The following is a 21,849-nucleotide window of genomic DNA, read 5'->3' on the forward strand; positions in this document are numbered from 1 at the left end:
ATCATGACCTTTTCTTTAACAGAGAATAACAGCCTACACATAGGACCTGAGCACTGGAGTCCATGGTGCTAAAGGAGTCTGAGAGAAAGCATGGTCAGGGCTTTTGGCTGAAAACTAAGTAACAGAAGCCTTGCCTTTTCCATATAAAATCATAATGAATCCAAATAGTTGACATAAAAGTTTAATTAAATGGAAGGGATGGCATAGTTGCAGGGATGAGAGAATGTGGAAAGCATTCTTAGAATCTTTCTAATTCCCAGTTTACTTACTCACCATGTTTCCCTTTGGGCCTGAAGGTCCATCAATACCTGCAATGCCCTACAACAGACAATATAACAAGAGCAATTTTCAGTGGACTTCCTTTTTTTCCTTCTGGAAACTGGAAATACTCGACAGCTCATACGTACAGGTTGTCCAGGGGGCCCAGGTGTTCCTCTGGGGCCCAGTAATCCCCGTGGACCCTGCAAGAGAAGAAACCCTTATTGACAGCTGCATGATTTTTTCTAAACATAAATGCCTGTGAGCAGGACTGGCTGAGGAATGGAATAAGGAGTAGGAAGGATGAAGGGAAGGCAGCATGGGTGTTTAGGAAGAAAGAAAAGAAGAACGGGTAAAATTCACTGATAACACATTTTCCTCAAGGGCACTGTATTTCTGAACAGGATATCAGTGCAAGGGCAACCTTTGATTTAACCATACTCCTGTATGGTCAGTTCAGAGAAAGGTGGGAGATTGATATTTATATTTCCTGGTGCAGAACATTGGCACAGCATCTTCCACTAAAATTTTAGCTGTGTCTTGCCTGAAGGTCTGACCTGAACAGTAACATACATATTTGTATTCCTTTTTTTGAAAACATGATGGTGTGTCATACTCTATATTACTATTTTAAGTACAAAATGATGTTTTTATCTATAGTAAGGATAAGCAATTAAAAATTGCTAGTAATTTTATGACAATAAATACATGACATTCTGGAAACAAAAATTAGGTTTTTTGCTCTTATCCCTAAAAGTTTTCACAAAAGACCAATGGCTATTCTCATCAATAAGGTGAACAAGATTTTGGTCTATAACATAATCTTTTCATTCTATACTATGCCAATGAGTACTAGTTATCATTATTGTGCCATAATTCATGTTCTGCTGCTAAAGTAGGCAGAACTGAGTCTCCAGTCTCCTCATGTATGACACAGTCACAAATCACTGACTCTGACTGTAGCAGTGTTTGTACTTTGTGAGTAGGCAGCAGTAGGGTAAAATTCCCCTTTTGAGGCTTGATTTCTTGCCTGCAATGCAGAAGTCTTTTCTGCAGTGACAGCACCTGCAGAATTCCAACTGACAGGAGTGGAAATTCTGTATGTGAAACAAGTGTAAAATACACAATGAAACACAGTAGTGTGAAATAAGAGGAGAACCCAGGCTTTCCTTTCTAATAAGTAGAAATTTAGGTAATACTTTAGAAGCAACAGGGGCTTGGCTGTATTCTGATATATCAAGGATGGCAGTTACTGATTTTAGATAATTGGATAAGAAATAGCATTTGTGATTCTGGAAGTTATATATACTTAGCTGGATATATCCTTGACTTAATTCTAATCCTGTAAGTGGTGTTTCAACCCTAAATAAAACATTCAATTTGTTTGCTTTTCAGCCAGAAACAGTATTCTCTATATGCAAACACATGAAATAACTTTTATACCTGCAATTCAATATAGTTCAATAGATTGGAAAAATATCTGAATGTGACTTTTGTTTGTAACAGAAGAAGAAGAATAAGAAAGAATTGCTTACAGCTTCACCTGGGAGACCTCTTGGTCCAACTTCCCCATCTTCTCCCTGTTTTTGTGCAAAAGGAACCAAGTTTTAGGGGAAAAAAAATCATGACCTTATTTCCATTATATGAGAATTCACTCTAGATTTTCCTGTATGAACAGCAACTTACTCTTGATCCATCTTCACCAGGTAAGCCAGGAGGTCCCTGTGGGCCACGGTCTCCCTGTAGGATAAGGAAAGACATTAAAATAACTGCTGGAAACTTTCTGCTGCTGGATACAATAATGGATGGGAAGGGAGATGAAAACAAGTATGTTAGCTGAAGTTTGATGTGTCAAAACATGTCTTGACAGAGTGATACAAATCTGTAAGTCATGGTACTCAGTAAAATCTTTCATTATCTTAGTATAAGAACAGATGAGCATTTTTGAAACAATGAATAATTTGTGTTTGTACAATTTCACTCTGTAACAAGAGTTGGACTTGGTGATGATTGTGGGTCCCTTCCAATTTAGAATACTCTGTGATTCTCTGATTCTGTGATTTTTGGCCCCAGAAAATACACAAGCTACATCTACAAAAGGTAGTGCTTCTCACATTTTCCTTTGTCTCATCACCACTTTCCCTCTCCCTTACACAATGTATTAGTGCAGTAAAATAAGATGTGTACGTGGGACAGAAGTTAAGAAACCAGCTGCAGGGCCCAGGAATATACAGAGATTTTAACCACCTTTCAGAACCACACACCCTGGCACCAGCTACTGGGAGCCTTGGGACTGGTTTGTCTGAGGCTTTGGAAGGCAGCCAGACTTCCACACTTCCCCTCAGAGGCTGGGGCTTTTCAAGTCTATATATGCAGAACCTCAGTACATTCTGGACCATACTTTTAGGATTTATTTTTCTTTCTCAGTTCTTAAAGAGAACTAGTGTGCTACAGAGCTCAAACACCACTGACTGACCTCCTTCTGGGCAGCAGGCTTTGAGACTGTGACTTCCTTCTGGCATTGGACAACACCCAACTATTCATGCTGTTTGCCTTAATTTTATCAGGGTCTCCAAGGAGCCTGACCACTGCTGGGGATTCTGGTAGGGATATATGGAGTCACTGTTCAGTGGCTCTGTTCTTCACACTTCCAAACTTTCCTAGGCAATTTTAGGTAACCCTCATATACCCAGAGCACATCCCCCAATACTTGGGATATTAGGACTTTATTATACTGCCTTTCTGTCCTTCCCCAGCATGCAAGAGAAAGTGAAATTTTATGAACAGGTCTCTAACACCTTCAAGATGAATTCATACCCCAATTCATGTATTTTGCTAGGTTCTGCAACCACTCTATGCTATCTGTAGGTAGATAATGTATTTTTCTACATGTTAGATGACATTTCTGAAAGATGACACATGAGAGGCATGGTCTTTCCTCTGGCTTCCAATTAATATCCAGGTGAAGACTGACTTAGGCTTTCAAATACTGAAATAGTTCATCCCCGTAAGGGCTACCTTTCTCTTCTTGCAATCATGTGGTACTTAGATATAGATTAGGAGTGAGCATTCAGTGTCTTGGTATTGTCATTCAGTACGAACAAAACTTCCTATCATTATCAGCATTCAGTTTTTCAGCTCTTTTTCTTTCCCTCAAGTGTTCTCTTAAAGCTTGAATTTCTTTTTCCTTGGGCGTATTTTAAAAGTATAACATGTCTTGCTTTTATACTGAAGAGTTGTGTTCTAGTAAATCTAAATAAGAAAAGTTTGAAGCCACAGATAATGAAGTTAAAAGAAATATAACTTCATGTGATGTAATCTGCTCTACACTAGAAGTCCAAGAATCTCATTCTGTAACTCCTGTCTGAAAACTTGTGCTTGACAGAGACATAACCTAGGCGAGACATTCAGTTTGCAACTCATATGTCCAATATGACTAATTCTAAAATCAGTCCTGAAACTTCTACACTAAAAGTTAAGTTTTTCAATGTTGATTCTTTTACAGCTGAAATATAACTTCAACAGAAGTATTTTACTTGTCTTGCTGTGTTTATTATTGTAAGCCAAAGAGAACTGAACATTATATGAGAGATGAGCATTATATGTTGTCACTACTTAAGACTCCGAGAGCTATAACTATCCTATCTTGAACTGAGCTGCTTTCACAAGGACAACAGTATATACTTTTACAGAGGATTTCTATAGAAACACAAGAATGTGGCGATTTTTAAATAGTGGGATGAAAGAATATGAAAGTAAGTCATTATTTTCTTTACTATTTTGAAAATTTAACCCCAAACTTATTTTTCTATTTTTTGGGGTAAGGCGGGGAGGTGTGTGTAAATTTTTAATTTTGGGATGGAAATATGGAAAAAATTGAATATTTGAAAAAAATACATATTTTTTATGACTTGGAAGGTAGCTGGAAAGCAGAGACACAGTGCCTGACAGGCCAAATTTCTGTTCAGCCCTCCAAATGCAGGTGGCAAGTGCTTAATGCCGAGCCCCCTCTGCTGTTGGCCTGCTGAGCATGCTGGGCTTCCATTATGGGATGCACTCGCTGCTTTACACTCTTTATCTAACAGGGATGATGAAAGAGGAGTAAAAAAGTTCTTCATGACAGCAGACATTCTTTATCCATTGCAAACAGAACTCAAAAAGGGTAACCTTACATGCTATTATAAAGAACTACATTAGGATCTGGTAGCCAACACCACTGAGCTTTTCTAGGAAGTACAACTGTGCTTACCCACTAAAGGGTGAGGTAATAATTCCTTGGTCACTGAGCTTTAGCACGTGTGGAAATGTCTTTGCTGACATTCCCTTTCACTATTTCTGTCATGGTGCACTGCACTTTCCAGAACAACAGTAAAGGAGGGCCACTCAGCAGGGTGTGCTAGCGCCTACATAAGGGATATAATCTGAAGCAGAAGTCTCTAGCTATGATTATTTCTGGGCTTTGTAGGAAAGATGAAGTCTCATTCCATAGACTTGTTCCATAGACTTGTTCCAAAAGCAACAAGTACTTTAGTTGTTTTAAATATTACTTAAAATCTTCCTAATTTATCTGACTTGACTGTGACCTTTCTTAAGCTGCAATTGTTGGAATAAGTCCCACTAAACAATTCCGTTTGTAATTGAAATATTCATATCCATTTTTTTGAGCAAGCTTCTAAGTAACTTAAAATTTGGCATTCTCCTGGTACAGAAACTTCATGCTAATTTCCTTTCCTTATTACTCTTTAGAGCAATGACTTGAAGTCCAACAGGCAAATTCCTGAAGTAAGAAAAATTACAGCAAAACCTAGCTGAAGATGTGATCTAAATTCTGCAAATATATTTAAACTATAAATTTACATATTTTTTGTCTATTGATTTATATTACTCAAAAGTTTCATGAGAAATTTATTGCCTGATAGTACAGCTATTATTTGTAGAGTAAAAAGCTGACATTCTGTTTTAACTTTTCCCTCAGTCCTTAGTGCTGTTCTTAATGAATAATGAATTATTTCTGGGACTCTATTAGTTTGGTGTTGTATAAATGCACATATTTTTCTTCTTACCCGGTTACCTTTGTCACCAGGGAGGCCAGGAAGACCATCAAATCCTCTGTCACCCTTGGAAAGAAATCACAGCTTTAGTAAATGTTTGTTAAATTGTCTGAATAAATAGTGCCTTCCCCCTAAAAGTTAGTTTCTACCCTTGGGTTGTATGTACACTTTTGTTACTGAATGAAACACATGGGGCTGAATATATAGATCAAACTCACAAAATTTGCTTCTACAAATTGTAGCAAGAGAAGGTGCCACAGCTTTTTCACTGTGCTGTAGTTATGCTATTTATAAAAAGAATTTTCACATTGAAAGGATACACTTGGTTCTAGTTGCACTTTGCAACTGCAAAAGTGACTTTACTATTACTGATTCTCTGTAACTAGAGACTAACTCAGAGAGAGAGAAATCATGCCCCAAGAATCAAGTTTCTTCAAAGTCAGACTACTAGGAATTACCATTAATTACCATATTTTAAATGGATGATTCATTCTCAGCTCTTGCATCTGACCCAGCTTTCTGAAACCTCAGTATTTTCACTTGAGAGGAGAACTTTGGGTTGGCCTGGATGAAACTGTGGTACCCACATAAAATCTGTCTAGCCCGTTCCAACACTGAACTAAAGCCTCAGGTCTCACTATTATTTACCTTTGCACCAGGTTCTCCTGGCATTCCTCTGGCACCATCAGCTCCAGGACGTCCCTGAAAAACCCAAAGGGGCAAACATTTGAAAATGGAATAGAATAAATTAATATTTAAATATATTTAAACAAAAAGTATTTACCCAGAGCAGAACTGATCTATATGCAACCTACCCTTTTGCCAGCTTTTCCACTTGGACCGGGGGCACCTTGGACACCACGAGGACCCTGGGATTAAAGAGGGTAATATTTAGAATTCCATTAATGTCAGCAAAAAGCTAGGAAAAAACCTCAAGAATAAGGTAAGATTTTTTTCTACAAAAAGCTGCATTTTTTCCCCTAGGAGATAGATTCTGGTTCACAGATTCCCATTAGTTTTAAAAGTACATAGGCATCCAAATTGGCCTTAGCTACATGAATTCTAACAACAATTTTTATGAGATGGCACTATACATGGCATAAGTCATCATGTAAGTTTCTTACATTCTTTTCATAGCTTTAAAGATCTCAGTCCTGTAGTTTGAAAAACCTTCTTCCTCTCATGCCAAAATGATTTTATTATAATAATAATTACTTTATAATTATTTAGTGAAAACTAAAGAGTGTTTATTTTAGATATCTACAAAAACATGAGTTGTGATAGTAAAGAGCTCACATGCTGTCTTAGCTTTACACAGCATGGGTTTAACTAGAGAGGGACCAAATTACCCCAGACTGAAAAAACATTTCACTTTCCAAACATATGTAACTTTCACTGACAACTGTATAGGTGTTAACTGTGGAAATTTTCTCACCCCCCCATCCAAATGCATTTTCAGGTGAAAAAAAGCAATGGTAAGGACAAGCCATTCACAAATATTGTGTAGGAAAATAAAAAAAAACATTAAAAATAATTTTTAAAAATTATTTTATATGTCTACTCCAAGTGCAGTTTTAAGACAGGCACTTAGTAATGCATCAAATCCATGCTACTACTCGAGATCTGGAAAAATCATTGTTTGGGATACTTATTTCATGATTTCTTTCACAATCTCCTTATTGATTTTAGGTTTAAACTGAAAGAATTCCATCTGCTTCAGTGCTCTTTGACATCACTATGGAGAGGTTTATACAATATTAGGCTGAGAAGCAAAACATTCACTGATTCTAGCTCTGTCACACCTATAGTGAAAATATCCTGTTTAATTACCAACCAAATTCAACCTCCCTCACCTTATGAGATCTGATAAGTTCAGAGCCCAAGGTCATCCAGTTGCACACTAACATATCATTATTGAACAGGGAAAAGAGCCTGAAGTGACAATATTAAAACAGGTTTTCAACTGATGACACTCTACGTGTGATAATTGCTCTTTGTTATACAAAGATTGTTACTTTCATATTTCAGAATGAAAAATTAAGCTATTGATTTCAACTACAATTTTAATATTGATCAAGCTATTGAAATTATAAGATAGTATCATTAAGGATATTTTTCTTCAATTGCATGCAGGAAGCATATAATTGATTAATTTCTTCTAATTTATATGAATACATTTTCTTAAACATAAAACATGCTCTAACATAACAGGGAATATTATTGTACCTGAGGTCCTGGTTCACCACTTTCACCTTTAGCACCTGCTGCTCCAGGTCCACCCTTGATGAAAAAAACCCAACATATATTGTTTAAGTATACAAAAGCCTCTTTAAATTAGTAAGTTACTTTCTATTTCCATACATGAATTACAGGGAAAAATAACAAATAATCCCGGGAGAAATAACAAATTCACACCATCAGGAGGTGTGAATTCACCATTTGTATCTACAGATTTATCTACTTTGATTTATCATTGTCTAAACACTGTGCAGAAATATTTCTCTTACCAGAGAAAATTCCCATGGATTTGAATGCAAAATGTAACCCTTTGTTCTATATTAGTATTTGAGAGCTAAGTATGAGCATAGTAAGAACATAAGTAGGGCAATCATCAGTGCATCCATCATAGGGAATAAGACAGAGCTGAAAGCCACCTCTTTTTACCTTTATTTCTATGCTGTACAGAAAAAAAAACAGTCTCAGAGTTCAATCCAAAGATCACTGTGGTCAAAGAAAAATACCCTGTCTAATCTTGTAATGAACTTCAGTGATGTTTTAATCAAGTCCTTTGTGCACCTGGCCCTGAAGAAGTGGAGAATCTATATAACTACATCTCCTTATTATGAAATGAAGATATAGATTTTAAGAGTAAATTTTATCATAAACAAGCCAAGATCAGATATTAATTCAAACTGTACATGAAATCAGTGGCAGAACTAATGAAAGGAGTTAGATGTCTCACAAAAACAGACAAAATAAACCAAAAAATCCTGGCATGCACACATAGAATACAGGCTCAGGGAAAGAAGATATGGGAGTTTGTTACTATGTGCAAAAAGAATAGTTGCATTTTTGATCATTGAAACAGGTTATGACTCAAAGTATGTATTTAATATGAAACAAATGTTGCAGACCTTTGAAAACTGATAATCCTTCTACATTAACATTGGAAAGAAGTAATCTAATGGCTTGGCTTGGTGCTGAGTCTCACATTCTAGAGTGGAAAGATCTCCATTGACCCTGCAGCTATTAATTCAAGTCCTAAGCAAACTGGAAATCAGATCCCAAACTGGTACTGGCAGTGAAGAGAAGATTGGTTTTGGTAGGTGATGATTCTCTCTTGGGGTTTCTCTGATTTAAGCTCTGCTTTAATATAATTGATTACATTTACTATCTGTAGGCAGACATTCATTTTTATGCTATGTTATCTGAGCATGTGAACGCCAGACTCAACTAATGCTAGACTGGAGATTTGACATGGCTATGTTTAAGATTTTTAGTAACTAACATGTTACTAATGTATCTTATTGGTGACTGATTAATTTAACAAAATAAAACGCATATAAAGACTAGAAGCTCCAGCTTTTTAATTCTTAACAGAAACTGGGTAGAAAAACAATTTACAGACCAAGAAACTTGCTTTTGGAGCTGTAGGCAAAAAATGTTTCTAGATCAAAGAGTTGGATTTCTAGAGCCTCCTGGTGGTTTAGAAGCAAAACAACTATTAATATTATTAATTGTTGAACTTTGCATACAGGAACTCATGAAGGCTTTTAAAACACAAAAGGCAAAATATGAAGGCAGGTTATACCTCTGTTAAAGGTATCCAACCCACTGTCAGTATCATACCAGCCTTTGCAAAGTCCTCCTTGCTTACAGCAGCTCCAGAGTTTTGTCTGTACAGACTGAATATTATCCTGCTAGTCTCTTGAACTAAATACATTGCTGGAAATAGTGTATGAGTTTGTTATATAGACCAAACATATTTGACTCTTTTTAAGTATTGCATACCTAATTGTGATTAATCAGGAATCTGTGAGCCAGATTCTCTGCTTAGTAGCTACTATTTACTTTGGAAGAATTACTGTAGAAAATAATTACTCTTGTACAGATCTGCCTAAAAATACAAGTGTACACACTCCATACAAATACTAAGATATTTTAAAATCCACAAGGCCATTTCCAGATCACTTGGTGTTAGCAGTTGAGTCAAACTCAGGACTGAAATAAAAAAGTGGCATTATTTTAAAAATCTGTGGCTCTTAATTGTTTATAGGAACGCTTTTTGAGAACTTTTCAGATTTCGCTTAAATATTGAGTAAAGGTGATTCTGTAAACTCTTGCTTTAGTATCTCTTTCTGTAGAGTTTCATATTTACTGCAACAAATTGTACTGATAGCATTACAGAGATGATTGAATGTAGAGGTGAATTTATGCAAAACTATTCACTAGTTTTGGAAGTCCAGCAGTGTGCTCTGTCCGAACACCACAAAACCTACAAAAACCCCCTCATTTAGTATTTAGGTTGCATTGCAGACCTTGACTAAGAATACAAACTACAGCTTTAATTATGTAATATTAATTTCAAATAAATACAAAACAAGTACAAATATAGAGGTGTAGTCAGGGCCAGAATGAAATCTGCGGGCTACATCACCATGTTCTTAAACCTGTGCCCCTGTTTTGTCTACTTACCACAGGACCTGGTCTTCCAGTGAGTCCCATAGGACCAGGTGGACCTCTCATAGCAATCTGAGAAGACAAACAGAACACCAGGTGTCAAGAAAAACCTGCCAGCCAGCATACGTATTCTATACTAACAGAGTTTTAGAATGTGTTAGGAAATACCCCCCATCTTTGACTTCACATCCTGCAGGATATAAAACAAATTAGGTTCTGGCTCCTTGTGCTTACCCTAGCTTGCTGAAGAATAGCTTGTGCTTGAGCTTCTTGAGCTGAGATTGTTGGGCCCTTCTCACCATCTCCACCAAAGCGGAACTGCAAGTACCAAAACACGAAAAGGATTTAGAATTTATCAAATCTAAATTATACTTTTTACTTGCTGATGGTGCAAACCGCTTCAAAGTCAAAAAAGTCACAGTATTTAGTTAATTCTGTTAACTCCAGAAGATGGTTGCATGGAGATCACTGCATCCAACATGAGCATGAAGTCATTGGTGATAGTAACTGAAGTCTAAATTTATTCCCTTATGAGCAAATATTTTCCTGATTTCATAGGATTTTGGTTTCCATTTGTTTGCTTGTTTATTTAAAAAAGAGGCCAAAATAGACTTTTACTTTCCTGCAAAATATCAATACAAATATGTACCAAAATTAATTAATTCTCTGTACATTGGTAGCTACTCACATTTAAAAATGTAATTTAATTTAAGGCATATGCAAATGTGAAAGATGTTTGGTATCTAAAACCAGTTTGCTGTAATTTCTGACAATTTCAAAATAAATTACAGAATAAAAATTTAAGTGCTCATTCCTTTGCTCCTGCACTGTTATTCCTAATGAAACTGCTGGCAGAAGCTTTGCAATGTTGTAGAAATGCTAGGCTGCAGCATGAAGCACAGCTTTCCAAAGGTAAGGCATACACTGGGTATCAGGGCCATGAATCTTGCACTGCCCACAATAGTTTGTCCAGTTTGCCTACACCCAGAATTGACAGATCTTTTTCACCCATAGACACGTTTAGGAATAACGCATTCCAAGCACACAGTGATTTTCGTACCCCAGTGCTGCAAGATACTTTAACAGCTTTGGGCTTGTTCCTCCACCTGCTAAAACAGATGGTGTTTTGCTTTGACTCCAGTGGGACTAGAGTTGGCTATGTGCATATATTTCTATTCAAAGGATGCACTGACTCTTCAAAGAGGACACTGAAGTCTGATTTGAAGCATGGAATACTTAAAAATCTACATGTCAATGAGACTTGAAAGCACACACGCCTGTTGGGACTACAGGCCCTCTGTACAACAGCAGACTCGTTGTTTCAGACCTATAGTAGCAAAATATAGTTACTGCTAAAAATATAAGGTGGTTTTCAGTGTCTGTAATTCACTTGTGTAGGTTCCAATTTGTCAGCCATGCAGGAGCTAAAGCATATGTTTTTTTTGAGGAAAAGAAAGGCACCATATATATGAATTTCAAATGCTTATGCCATCCTATCATTCTCTCATTCCACTGACAAAATTTGATTAAAAAATAAAATACCTATACATTTCCTGAAAGACACTTCCAGTTTTTTGTAGGCTGCTTACAACTTACCGGTAGCATTAACATGGTACCTGGGGGACCTGCTAAACCATCAGCACCAGGAAGACCAGGGCGACCAGGTGGACCCTAAAATAAAAAAGACGAGAAAAAAGGTGAGGAAAAAAATATAGTAATGTAAGATAAACCTTTTGAGTCACTTACATAAATTTATATTCACAGAATGGCCTGGAAAATACCTTAAAGATCTAGTTTTAACCTCCCTGCCCTGGGCAGGGACCTTTCACTAGGCTGAGCAGCTCAAAGCCCCATCCAACCCTGCCTTGAACACTTCCAGGAATGGTGCAGCCATCTGGGCAAGCTGTTACAGGGCCTCACCACTGTCAGCATAAGAAATTTCTTCCCAAAATTTCTTCTAATCAAAACCTGCTCTTTCCATTTAAAAACCTGCCCCTCTGTCCTATCACTATGGGCCTCTCTGCACCTCTCTTGCAGCCTTCCCCCACAGCTCAGCCTGTCTTCACAGAAGAGGCACACAAGGGTGGCAGAGGGGCAGAACCACCTCACTTGACTTGCTGCTCACGCTTCTTTCATGCAGCCAGGATACGGTTGGCTGCAAGTTTGTGTTACTGGGTCATGTCAAGCTTCTTGTCCACCAACACTCCCAAGTCCTTCTCTGCAGGGCTGCTCTCAATCCATTCTCCTCCCAGCCTAATTGCTGCAATTATATATTTGTGTCGTGTCTGGTCCGTGACAGGCACATGACGTGCTTAGTCAAGAATTTCCTCATGATGAATTCAGTGAGCATCCAGTTAAAAACTAAGTACTGTCGGTAGCTATTCCTTTACTAGGTCTTAAAATTCCTATTTCATAAGTTCAAATTCTGGAATATTTAATTAATCTACAGCACAGAAATATGAAAGAAGTGTGGATGCTTACTTACTAGCATGGTAAATTGTTGTTGGGATTTTAATATTGCCTCATTATACAGTGAAGTGATAGCATCTTCTTAACATCTTTCATATACAAATACAGCATGAACATGCTGGATTCACCAATTAAAAATCTCTCATAAAACATAGGAAAGCCTTTTAGTACCATATTTTCCTCAAATAAATACATTTACGCTGTTTTAAAACCATGTTGGTGGTGGCAGTAAGAAATGGCTTAGAAGAACATGAAGATTAAAATTATAGCTTAAATTTTAACTAATTTCATGACTGGATATGTTTCTCAAGCCACATGTTGTTTAAAAAGGCCAATAAATTCTTCCAAGATCATCTAAATATTATCCATCACTTTCAATATCCCATGTGCTTTGATTCTGAAAGCTTGTTTTTCTCTATATTTGTACATATTATAGCTGAAGCCATACTGATTTTTTTAAAAGTAATTCAAATTCATATGAAATGTTTATATCTATTACTTTAGCATATTTCTAAACACATCAAACCAGAAAAATCCTAACAAACCAGAACTTAAACATCTTGTTGTATTTACAGCACGTATTTCTACCGCTAAGAAAAACGCTGTCCAGATTCTCACTTGATTTGCTTAGCTGAATGAATAGCCTCAGTTCCACTGAAGTTTCTAACCTATGTGGATCTATTTCAGATCAGGATCTAACTCACTCTTGTGTAGCAATTAGTGCAAGATATCCTATGAATGCATGAGATAATCTGTTTGTTGACTTACCCTTTCACCAGGGTCACCTGGAGGACCAACAGGACCTTGTAAACCTGGGGGACCTGTAAGACCCTATAGAAAATGAATAACATAATTATGCTGAATACTTGAAGATTTTTGAACTATTTTTTCTCTCAAAAGTTGTGATGAACACATATTTGGATAAAATAATTTATAAGGCAGCATATTGTTTTTTCTTACAAAGATTTATAGTCAACATTCAAAACTTAGATTTTTCACGTGCCATCATTTTGTAGCTTGCTGCCACTGAAAATGCTAGAGATGACCCATTTCTATTCCCTTCTATAAGTCCTAAATCTAATACACCTTTAGGAACTATAATAAGACCAATATTGTGTTAACTTGTGAATAGAAAAGCACAGTGGATAAATCAAGTGCAATAAAGAAAATTGTGATTAATCTACTTACAGCAGGTCCTCTTGGTCCCGGTGGTCCTTCAATGAGCATACCCTAGGAGTGGATGGAGCACAATATTACATTCATCATTTTGTAGAAAAATATAAAAAAATTTTTTAGCTGACCTACTAAAGCTAACATTTCTTAGTGTTTTGATAAACTTTTCCAGGACTAATCTCTCTACAGTTCCTAGCATGAGAATCTGAACCATTGCACGGCATTAAAAGTGAGGAAGACTTCCTAGCCTTTGCTGAAACCTGTAATGATGGTGTTAGCTGTGCCTAAGCTGAAAGTTTTCTGGGTAGATCTGTCCAAGATGTATTTACTAGATGGCCTGAAGATCAGATCAATGATCTGTTTCCCTTTGTACAAGATTCTCTTTCTTTTAAGGAATATGTGGTTAGTCCTTCATGTAACCAAAGGAGTAGCAGGGACAGGCCACTGTCAGTAATCACTTTATATCATGCACATTACAGGGACTGTTTCAGAGATCATGGACAATGTGGATGCTGTCATCCTATCATGAATAACAACATTTCATAATGATGCATTAACAGTGAATATTTGTTATACAGTGCTATTGAAAAACTCCCTGACATCTGTACTTACAGGTTCAATCACAGCTGGTTCTCCCTTTTGGCCTTTTTCTCCATAAGCCCCGTGTCCTGTCACCTGGCCAGTAAAAACAACCCCAAAACCAAAAATAAGTAGGAGGTCTAAAGACCCAGTACAATAAAGAATTGCAGCAACCTGTAACTGAAAGCTAAAGCTGGAATTTCTCTATAAAAAATTGTACTATAAAAAATACATCACAGGTACAAACCACATAAATAAAAAATATTTAATGCATGAGAAATGGAAAATGCAAAAGCCATGTGTATGCTTTCTCCATTATTGGATATTGTCAATTTGTACTTTTTGAATGAGATGTGCATCCCATGAGTGTTTATCCCATGCTTTACATAAGAACTTTGAAAATAGAGTCTAAAACTTCTGTGTGCAAGTCACAACATAGATTCTTTTCTTATTTGATTGGAAATATTCTTGGTAATTGACAATGACTCTTCATGGCTTTATGAGTTAAGCAGCCTAAAGTAAGATAGAAAGAAAGATCCCTTGGTCCAATATGTACTGTGCCTTTCAAGCTCCTAACTTCATTCATGAGACATCCACAACATGAGAAGCAACCTGAGAAGGGTCTGTGATGTCATGGCATACATGAGAAAGGAGGTAAGTGGCACTGTGGAGTCTAAAGACTAAGTCACTGATAACCGATGATGCCTCGGCACTACCTGAATTAGCATCAACTGCCAAATTCTTTGAGGACCAGCTCTGTGGGAAGTTTTGGGTTCAGGATTAGGGTAAGAGAAGTACCTAAAACAATATGCCAATAACACTAATGGAAGAATGGGAGAAACAGATTCAAGTTTTAAACAAAGAAAAAGGAACTGATTTTTTTTAAACCATGAGATAATGTATTTTTCTTCAGAAGTATCTCTCTTGATCGCTAACATATTCACTAGAAATTAAGCTCTGACCAGCTTAAAATTAAATTTTTTTTTTTTTTTGGTTTTTTGTTTTTTGTTTTTTTTTTATTTCAGTAGAGTGATTCAACATTTACTCTAAAATATCTGGGTATTAGTAAGAATGGTAAGGATAATGTTACAGTATTTCAATATTAAATATTTTGGAATTGCAAAACAGGGATTCACAGACTGTCCATTTTGCACTGATTTATAAAGGCACAGATCTCACTAGTAATGATGTTCATAAACCCATTGGTAGTTCATCAAAATCAAGTAGCAAGAGGTACAGGCAATCACATTTTATTGGATTAATATAAATTACTTGAAAAAAAATGATATCAGGGTCTCTTGGAAATATTTCCCCTTTTTGAAATTTCCCATATTCTGAGTACTTTCCATTTTGCCTTTTTTTTATCACAGATAGAACTTCAGGTATTCAAAATATGTTCATAGGTCAAAGGAAAATGACATATCTCTAGTTCAGCAGATGACAACTGCAATAAAGCTAGCACAGACCAGAGACTGTGTTCTAATTCAAGATTCCTGACTCCTTCACCTTTGTATCAAGGCATTTTAAGTTGAAATTTACACCAGGGAACAGAGTCTACACAGTCATTTGCTTAATGCAGGCACAAATGGTGCCTTATGGGAGCTTTACTTCACAGATAATCTGACCTTTTCTGTGTCATTCTGCCACAGTGTCCCCACCTGGGCTAGAAGGAAAAGAGTACACTTGTATCACATTGCACAGATAAGGATCATTAAAAAATACAATGACCCCAACAGGGTATAGAAAGGATCAGTAAATGAAAAACAGAAGGATGGGTTTCAAGGTTGGCAGAGAAAAGCAACCTCACAGCATTTGCTGTTATTTCTTGGATCCTTTGTAAACTGAAGTTTTGACTTTGTGAGAAGAAAATACAGATAAGACTGAGCAAATAGTGAAAACAAAATTCTCTCGTTCTACTATATTCAGGGTCTTCCTAATTAAAAAATCCAAATGGGATTTTTCTTCCTTCCAGTCTTAGCCATATTAGTTTTCTTTGCAGCATCCACAGCTGGTAAACTGATAAATAAGGATCTTGGCACAACTAAAGAAAAGTTAAAGCCTTGCTGTTTAGCCTATGATTAAGTCAGAGGGAAAGAGAGCTATAAAACTCAGAATGAAAAGCATGATTCACAGGATCCACCATGTCATCCTATCTATCTTTATATATACTGAGCTGTTAAATCACTTCTGCAAGACCATAAACCTGTCACCATTGACTAAGCTTATTTTCATGAAAGGGTTCAGGCCTTAACCTTCCCACTCATGAATTTTCTTATTGGAAAGATGCAAAAGCCATAGGATTCTAGACACTTATATGCATTTCAATTTCTAAAGGTAATCATATAAAAATATTAATTACAGCTTTTGTACCTGCGTTAGGACTTATGTTCTTTCCAGCTTTAGCTCTAGTTTAGAAAGGTTTTTTAAACTGTTTATATAATTTATTTCTTTAATTCCATCTCCTCTTTCCTTTTCCTCCCATCTTCCACCCTCCCTTACTCCCTTCAGCAAATAAAACACAAATCTTACATGATAAAAATACAAAGTTCAAGATTACTAAGAGGATCTTGATCCAAAGGATATTGGAAATGAGAATATATCTGATATGTACAAGGAGCTCTGGATCAGGGTCTGTGCAGTTCTGAGACTGTGTAATTATAAAAGAATTGCTAAATTAGATTAATCTGCATTATGCCTCCAGTCAACTTACGCTTGTTTCTGTGATATCGGTCTCTGCAGGAACACCTGGACCAAACTCCTCATTAGTGGAATCAGTTGGTTTCTCTTCATATTCTTTATATTCATAAAAATCATATTCTCCTAAATCTCCATCTACCAGCAGATCAGATTCACTGAGGTCTACTCCTCTGCTTCCATATTCAGTTGCCTCAGTTTTTTTATCATAATCCTCTCCAGTTACGTATTCTTCAGCAAATACTTCTTCAACAGGATTTTGCTATTTGTATCAGTAGCAAAGATTTGGGAATAGGAGGAATATGTGGGTTATTGTTAGTAAAGCAATGTAAGCATATGCTGATCCACCATGATGACTTGTCAAAAGAAGAAAGAACAGTAGAACTACAGCACATTGTCTTTTAATTAGAGTCTGAAGGAATGGAAGCTCAGCCTTTCAGAGTAATTAAAAGATCTTTGTATAAGTAGTACAAAGAAGTAATGTTTTCATACGCTTTGGTTTTTTATTTTCAAAACCACTGAATTCAATATACCCAGTATTATGTGTACTGCTTGCGTAATGTTACTTTAGTGCCAAATATAGCTGAATTTCGCTGCTTGGTTTCACTCTTACAAGCATTCATGAATGAACATATGCAATGAGCAGTGAGTAAGTTCAGATCTTTTCATAATAGCAATGTGGAGGAGGTGCAAGCATCACTTTAGTCAATCCCAGCCTTTTACATTATTTTCTGTCTATAAATACCAATGCTGAGCTAAACTTCTTTTCTCTTGTTAATGATTTTGAAGTTTATTTATCAGTAAAAGACATGACTTTTTGCGTGTCATGGTAATTTACATATTTTTTGTCTAAGTTCTACCTGTACAATTCAGATTAAATTTAAGATTTCTGAAATCTAAGCTTTCACCTTAAAGTGTGTAAGCTGTCAAACCAAGCAAACAACTTAAAAGCACTAAAGCAGTTTAAAATAATGCTATATTTGAGATGTACAAAACCACTTGTGAAGTAAAGGAGGATTGCTTTATTCTGTTACAGAGGTCTTTCAACAATTTTGAAAGAAATTGAAGTTCAGATATCATCTGATATCATAATATAAAATGATCAGACAATATGAAGTAGTGTGATCTTGAAAATATTCAGAAGCTAATCAACATCCACTGTAATTAAAAAATCCTGATCTAATAATAACATTGAAATGTATTGCAATTAAAATAGAAGGCCAGATTCTGATTTAACACTTGCCTAATTCCATTAGTTATGGAAATGACTTCTACCTTATAGCTGGAATAAACAGAAATCAGAACCAATTCTAAGCCAAATTTTACCTTTATGAAGAAGTGCTCTCACCAAGGAGAGCATTCAGCACTTTGAATGTACTTCACTACAGCTCTACAATTGTACAATTGGCTTAGAATTGCCCAGGCAATGGAATGATTTAGATACATTTGTTGATCAATTTGTGAGAAGCAAACATGAGACTGAACACAAGAATTCTTGGCAGCAAAATGAGTAAAACATACCTTAATTCACCTTCACCTTCCAAGATACATAAGAGGAAAAGCATAGGACAAATGGGGACTCTTTTTTCAAATATTTAGGGGAAAGAGGGGAGGGGGAGTTTTGTACATCTTTTAAGCAACAATCTTAATTTTGAAAGGAAAAGGAAAAGAAAAATGAGAAAAATGTTTCTTAAAATCTGCCATCATTTTTGTAACACTAGTGTTAATTAATATGCAAACATATTAATCAACACTGGCTTAGGTGCAGTAATTTTAACAAAATAATGTTTAGACCTGTTATTGTGGCTTTCTAGCAATGTGCTTTCTAACATAAGTCAAAATAATTTTGGTTTTTTTTGACAGTTCAAATTATGTTTCTTTTGAATAGAGCAAATGAAAATCAAATAATTTGGTTTTGTTAGCTGAAAAACTATGAAAAGTAAATGATGGCTTCCTACTCAACTTTCATATGCTGCTATGGTGGCAGTCATTCTTTGTACATTCCCACACCATATATCACTGAATTATTTCCAGAATCATGAACTCTGCAGGCTGAAGATTTGGCAGATCTCTACAGAATTAATGGGAGTTTTCCTCAAGAAAATAGTAGTTTCTGATGTTAGCTGAGAAAGTGTGAAATCACATAAAGTTCTGGTAAAGTTTATATCATTTACACAGAAATCCATCCTTTTAAAATGCATTTTTACTTTTTTAATGAATGACACCTGGTGGGACGTGTATTTTCTTGAGAGTCCTTATTACCTCATTTGCTTCAGTAGCTCTGGAGGGAGCTTCTGTCTGGGGCCCATAGTCATTTTCAGCTATGCTATAATCTTGAAATCCATCAATAACGTTGGCCTAGTATGCAAAAACAAACACATTATTAAAAAAAATCTTGTACGAAAAATTCAAAAGGCATTGCTGTTATTCAGGTTATGGTATTAGATGTATTCATCTAGTGGGGTTAGGTGAATTTTTTTCTTATTATCAAAGATCTTCCAGTCTTGTTCTGGGAAAGATCTTGATTATTTCTTGGCTACCTTTACCCCTAGTTTGTCTTTTGTTGGTGCTTGATAACTTTTCTTCTTCTTGGATGCATATTTTTCAGTTTTTTTTGTTGTGGCCTTTTGAAGTTTGTCCTTTGAGCTAGCGGCCACTGTCCTCTTCTTCTTTTTGACCATGGCTTTCTTTTTCTGCAAACGTTATGAAAGATGGAATGGGAAAACATAAATAAAATGAAAAGGAAATTGAGAAAGGGTGAATGAAAGAAGGGTAACCAAATGCGAGATGAATGCTGTCAGCCGTGAGACCTTCCATCTCTAACTGAAAGCAAAGGTAACAGCTAGGAAATAAAGAAATGAGTGAGAGGAAAGTATTAAGCTCATATACAAAGACACAAATTGACAAACCATGTGGTAGGGGACAGCTGGACACCACACAACAAACAGATCACATTCTGTTACCTCTGTTTGTGCTACTGTCTCTTCGAACAGTGGGAGTCCCTCTGTTACAGAATCAGTTTCTTTATAATCTGCATCCCCATACTCATAGTCATATTCGATAAAATCTTCTGGTGTGTACTACATTGTAAATGGAAAAATATCAGGCATTCCCATGTTAGAGGTAGCAAACTAGATTAGCAATACTGGAAAGTAACTTCACCTTTACTTAGGAATAAAGTTTAACAAAATTAAGGCAGTATTAACAATTCAATATAATTATTCATTTGGGGAAAAAAAACCTCACAACTTCTCATTTCTTTGAAAGCACATTACAGAAGTAATAAAAAAGTAAATAGTAATGCCAGGAAAAAAACCTCTCATTAATTGGACTGCAAAGAAGAATCAAGTATAATTTTGACTACTGGGAGCCCCAACAGATCTTTGTGAAACCACATATTTATTTAATCTTTAAATTTCAAATAATACCTCTTTTACTTGCATTTTTTTCAGTGATCAGAAGAGCAGAGATGCCAATATCTGACATGAATAAATAATTTCAGATAGAGGCGAGGCCCCAGCTCACAAGAAAACATGGTTATCTTCCTCTTGTTTGATGTCGAGTTTGAAAACCAGGACAGCTCCATGGTACAGATTTCCTGAGTAAAATCTCACCACTGTAATTTAATTTCAGATTCAGCTTCTGTAAATTGCTCCATAGCTCTGTTTCTAAAATTTTTATCAAATGAAGATTTGGCACACAAACTTTTTACAGGAGCAAGTAGCTGTAGAATTGCCTTGTGCAGTGTTGTGAACACGATCTAGGGAGCCAGGAACTCCTGAGCTGTACTCTCGGCTGTGCCAAGAAGATCCTGGTTCACATATTATCTGCACCAAGTACAACTCATCAGAACTGAGAGAAGGGCAGCTTTAAACAATCTTCCCACTCCTACCATGCTTGAAGCTACAAGCATGGTTGGTCTGACAAATTAAAGCAGACTCCTGGTTACTCTTTATGTGCCCAGGGAGCCAAAAGAAGGCAGAACTGTGGCCAGAGCGACAAGTGTTTGCTTTCTCTTTAAGAAGAAATATTCAAATGTGCCTCATGTGAACTTGTCCCTTCTGAAATCCCTCTCTCCTGTTACAAGTCAGCATCATTGTCTGCTTGTTTCATTATGTTGATGAGAAAGAGAATTAGTACATTGCACTTCCAAATCAGTCTGAAGATTCATAGAAGTCATCATTATCAAAAATAAATGGACATGTTAGAAGAAATTACAAATTAAAATAGATCTCCATATTCCAAACTATATTCTACCATGTGACCAAAACACTTGTTTAACTGTTGCCTCTGGCAATGTTTTTTGATAAAATTTTTTACTTATTACAGAAGATGATTTCCTCAGCAAGTATAAGGCTAAAGCTGAAAGGCCCTTAATCACTTAAAAAGGCTTTTACATGAGTTTCTATTACTCCACTCCTGTGACTCCTCAGAGTCTTACTATGATCAACAGCTTTGCTTTAAAAGAAGACAGATTTTTTATCAGAAGGCAGATGCTTTTTGCTCAATTATCCTTTGAGTATTTCTACCCTTGTACATATAAACTGATCAGTCATGAGATTTGATAAACATTAAAAAAGGATGTAACATACATACTCATTTAAAACTATATTGGACATTAATAAGAGCACTTCAAACTACATTTAAATAAAAACATGTCATTTTAGGTGGAGAATATCCTCTTTGGGAAGTATATGGGCACTTTATACCTCCCTCATATAATGTAAGCAATGGTTTGATTTCATCAGTGGTATCTTCTACGTAACCAAAAAAAGTTAACACTATCTATACTTTTCAAAACCAGCAGCATTTAGTCTTAACCACGGTAAGGAATATAGGATTCTTCTCTCCTTCTTCAGCAAATTAAGATTCAGTCCCAACCCAGTGAAATCAGTGAAACATATCTGACCTATAACTGGTGGAGCTGAAGGGCCTCATGTGCAGC

General features: G+C 36.2%; 1 protein-coding gene across 4 annotated transcripts in view; it reads right to left on the reverse strand.

Moving 5' to 3' along the window:
• COL11A1 (collagen type XI alpha 1 chain) overlaps positions 1-21,849 on the reverse strand; it is a 129,668-nt gene that overhangs the window by 64,859 nt on the left and 42,960 nt on the right. Inside the window, exons 6-22 of one of the 4 annotated variants that reach the window (XM_041421409.1) lie at positions 19,445-19,597; positions 19,167-19,262; positions 16,921-17,166; positions 14,244-14,306; positions 13,647-13,688; positions 13,227-13,289; positions 11,586-11,660; positions 10,224-10,307; positions 10,005-10,061; positions 7,536-7,589; positions 6,125-6,178; positions 5,958-6,011; positions 5,322-5,375; positions 1,945-1,998; positions 1,794-1,838; positions 408-461; positions 274-318 (exon numbers count right to left, since the gene is read on the reverse strand). In XM_041421409.1, coding sequence (XP_041277343.1) covers positions 274-318; positions 408-461; positions 1,794-1,838; positions 1,945-1,998; positions 5,322-5,375; positions 5,958-6,011; positions 6,125-6,178; positions 7,536-7,589; positions 10,005-10,061; positions 10,224-10,307; positions 11,586-11,660; positions 13,227-13,289; positions 13,647-13,688; positions 14,244-14,306; positions 16,921-17,166; positions 19,167-19,262; positions 19,445-19,597 — 1,293 coding nt within the window. Of the gene's footprint in view, positions 1-273; positions 319-407; positions 462-1,793; positions 1,839-1,944; positions 1,999-5,321; positions 5,376-5,957; positions 6,012-6,124; positions 6,179-7,535; positions 7,590-10,004; positions 10,062-10,223; positions 10,308-11,585; positions 11,661-13,226; positions 13,290-13,646; positions 13,689-14,243; positions 14,307-16,920; positions 17,167-19,166; positions 19,263-19,444; positions 19,598-19,867; positions 19,985-21,849 lie in introns of all 4 variants that reach the window. The other 3 variants (XM_041421410.1, XM_041421411.1, XM_041421412.1) reach the window with 3 other exon arrangements.

The sequence above is a fragment of the Onychostruthus taczanowskii genome, unplaced genomic scaffold (assembly GCF_017590055.1).
Source record: "Onychostruthus taczanowskii isolate IOZ18803 unplaced genomic scaffold, ASM1759005v1 scaffold7, whole genome shotgun sequence".
In the NCBI taxonomy this organism is placed as follows: domain Eukaryota; kingdom Metazoa; phylum Chordata; class Aves; order Passeriformes; family Passeridae; genus Onychostruthus; species Onychostruthus taczanowskii.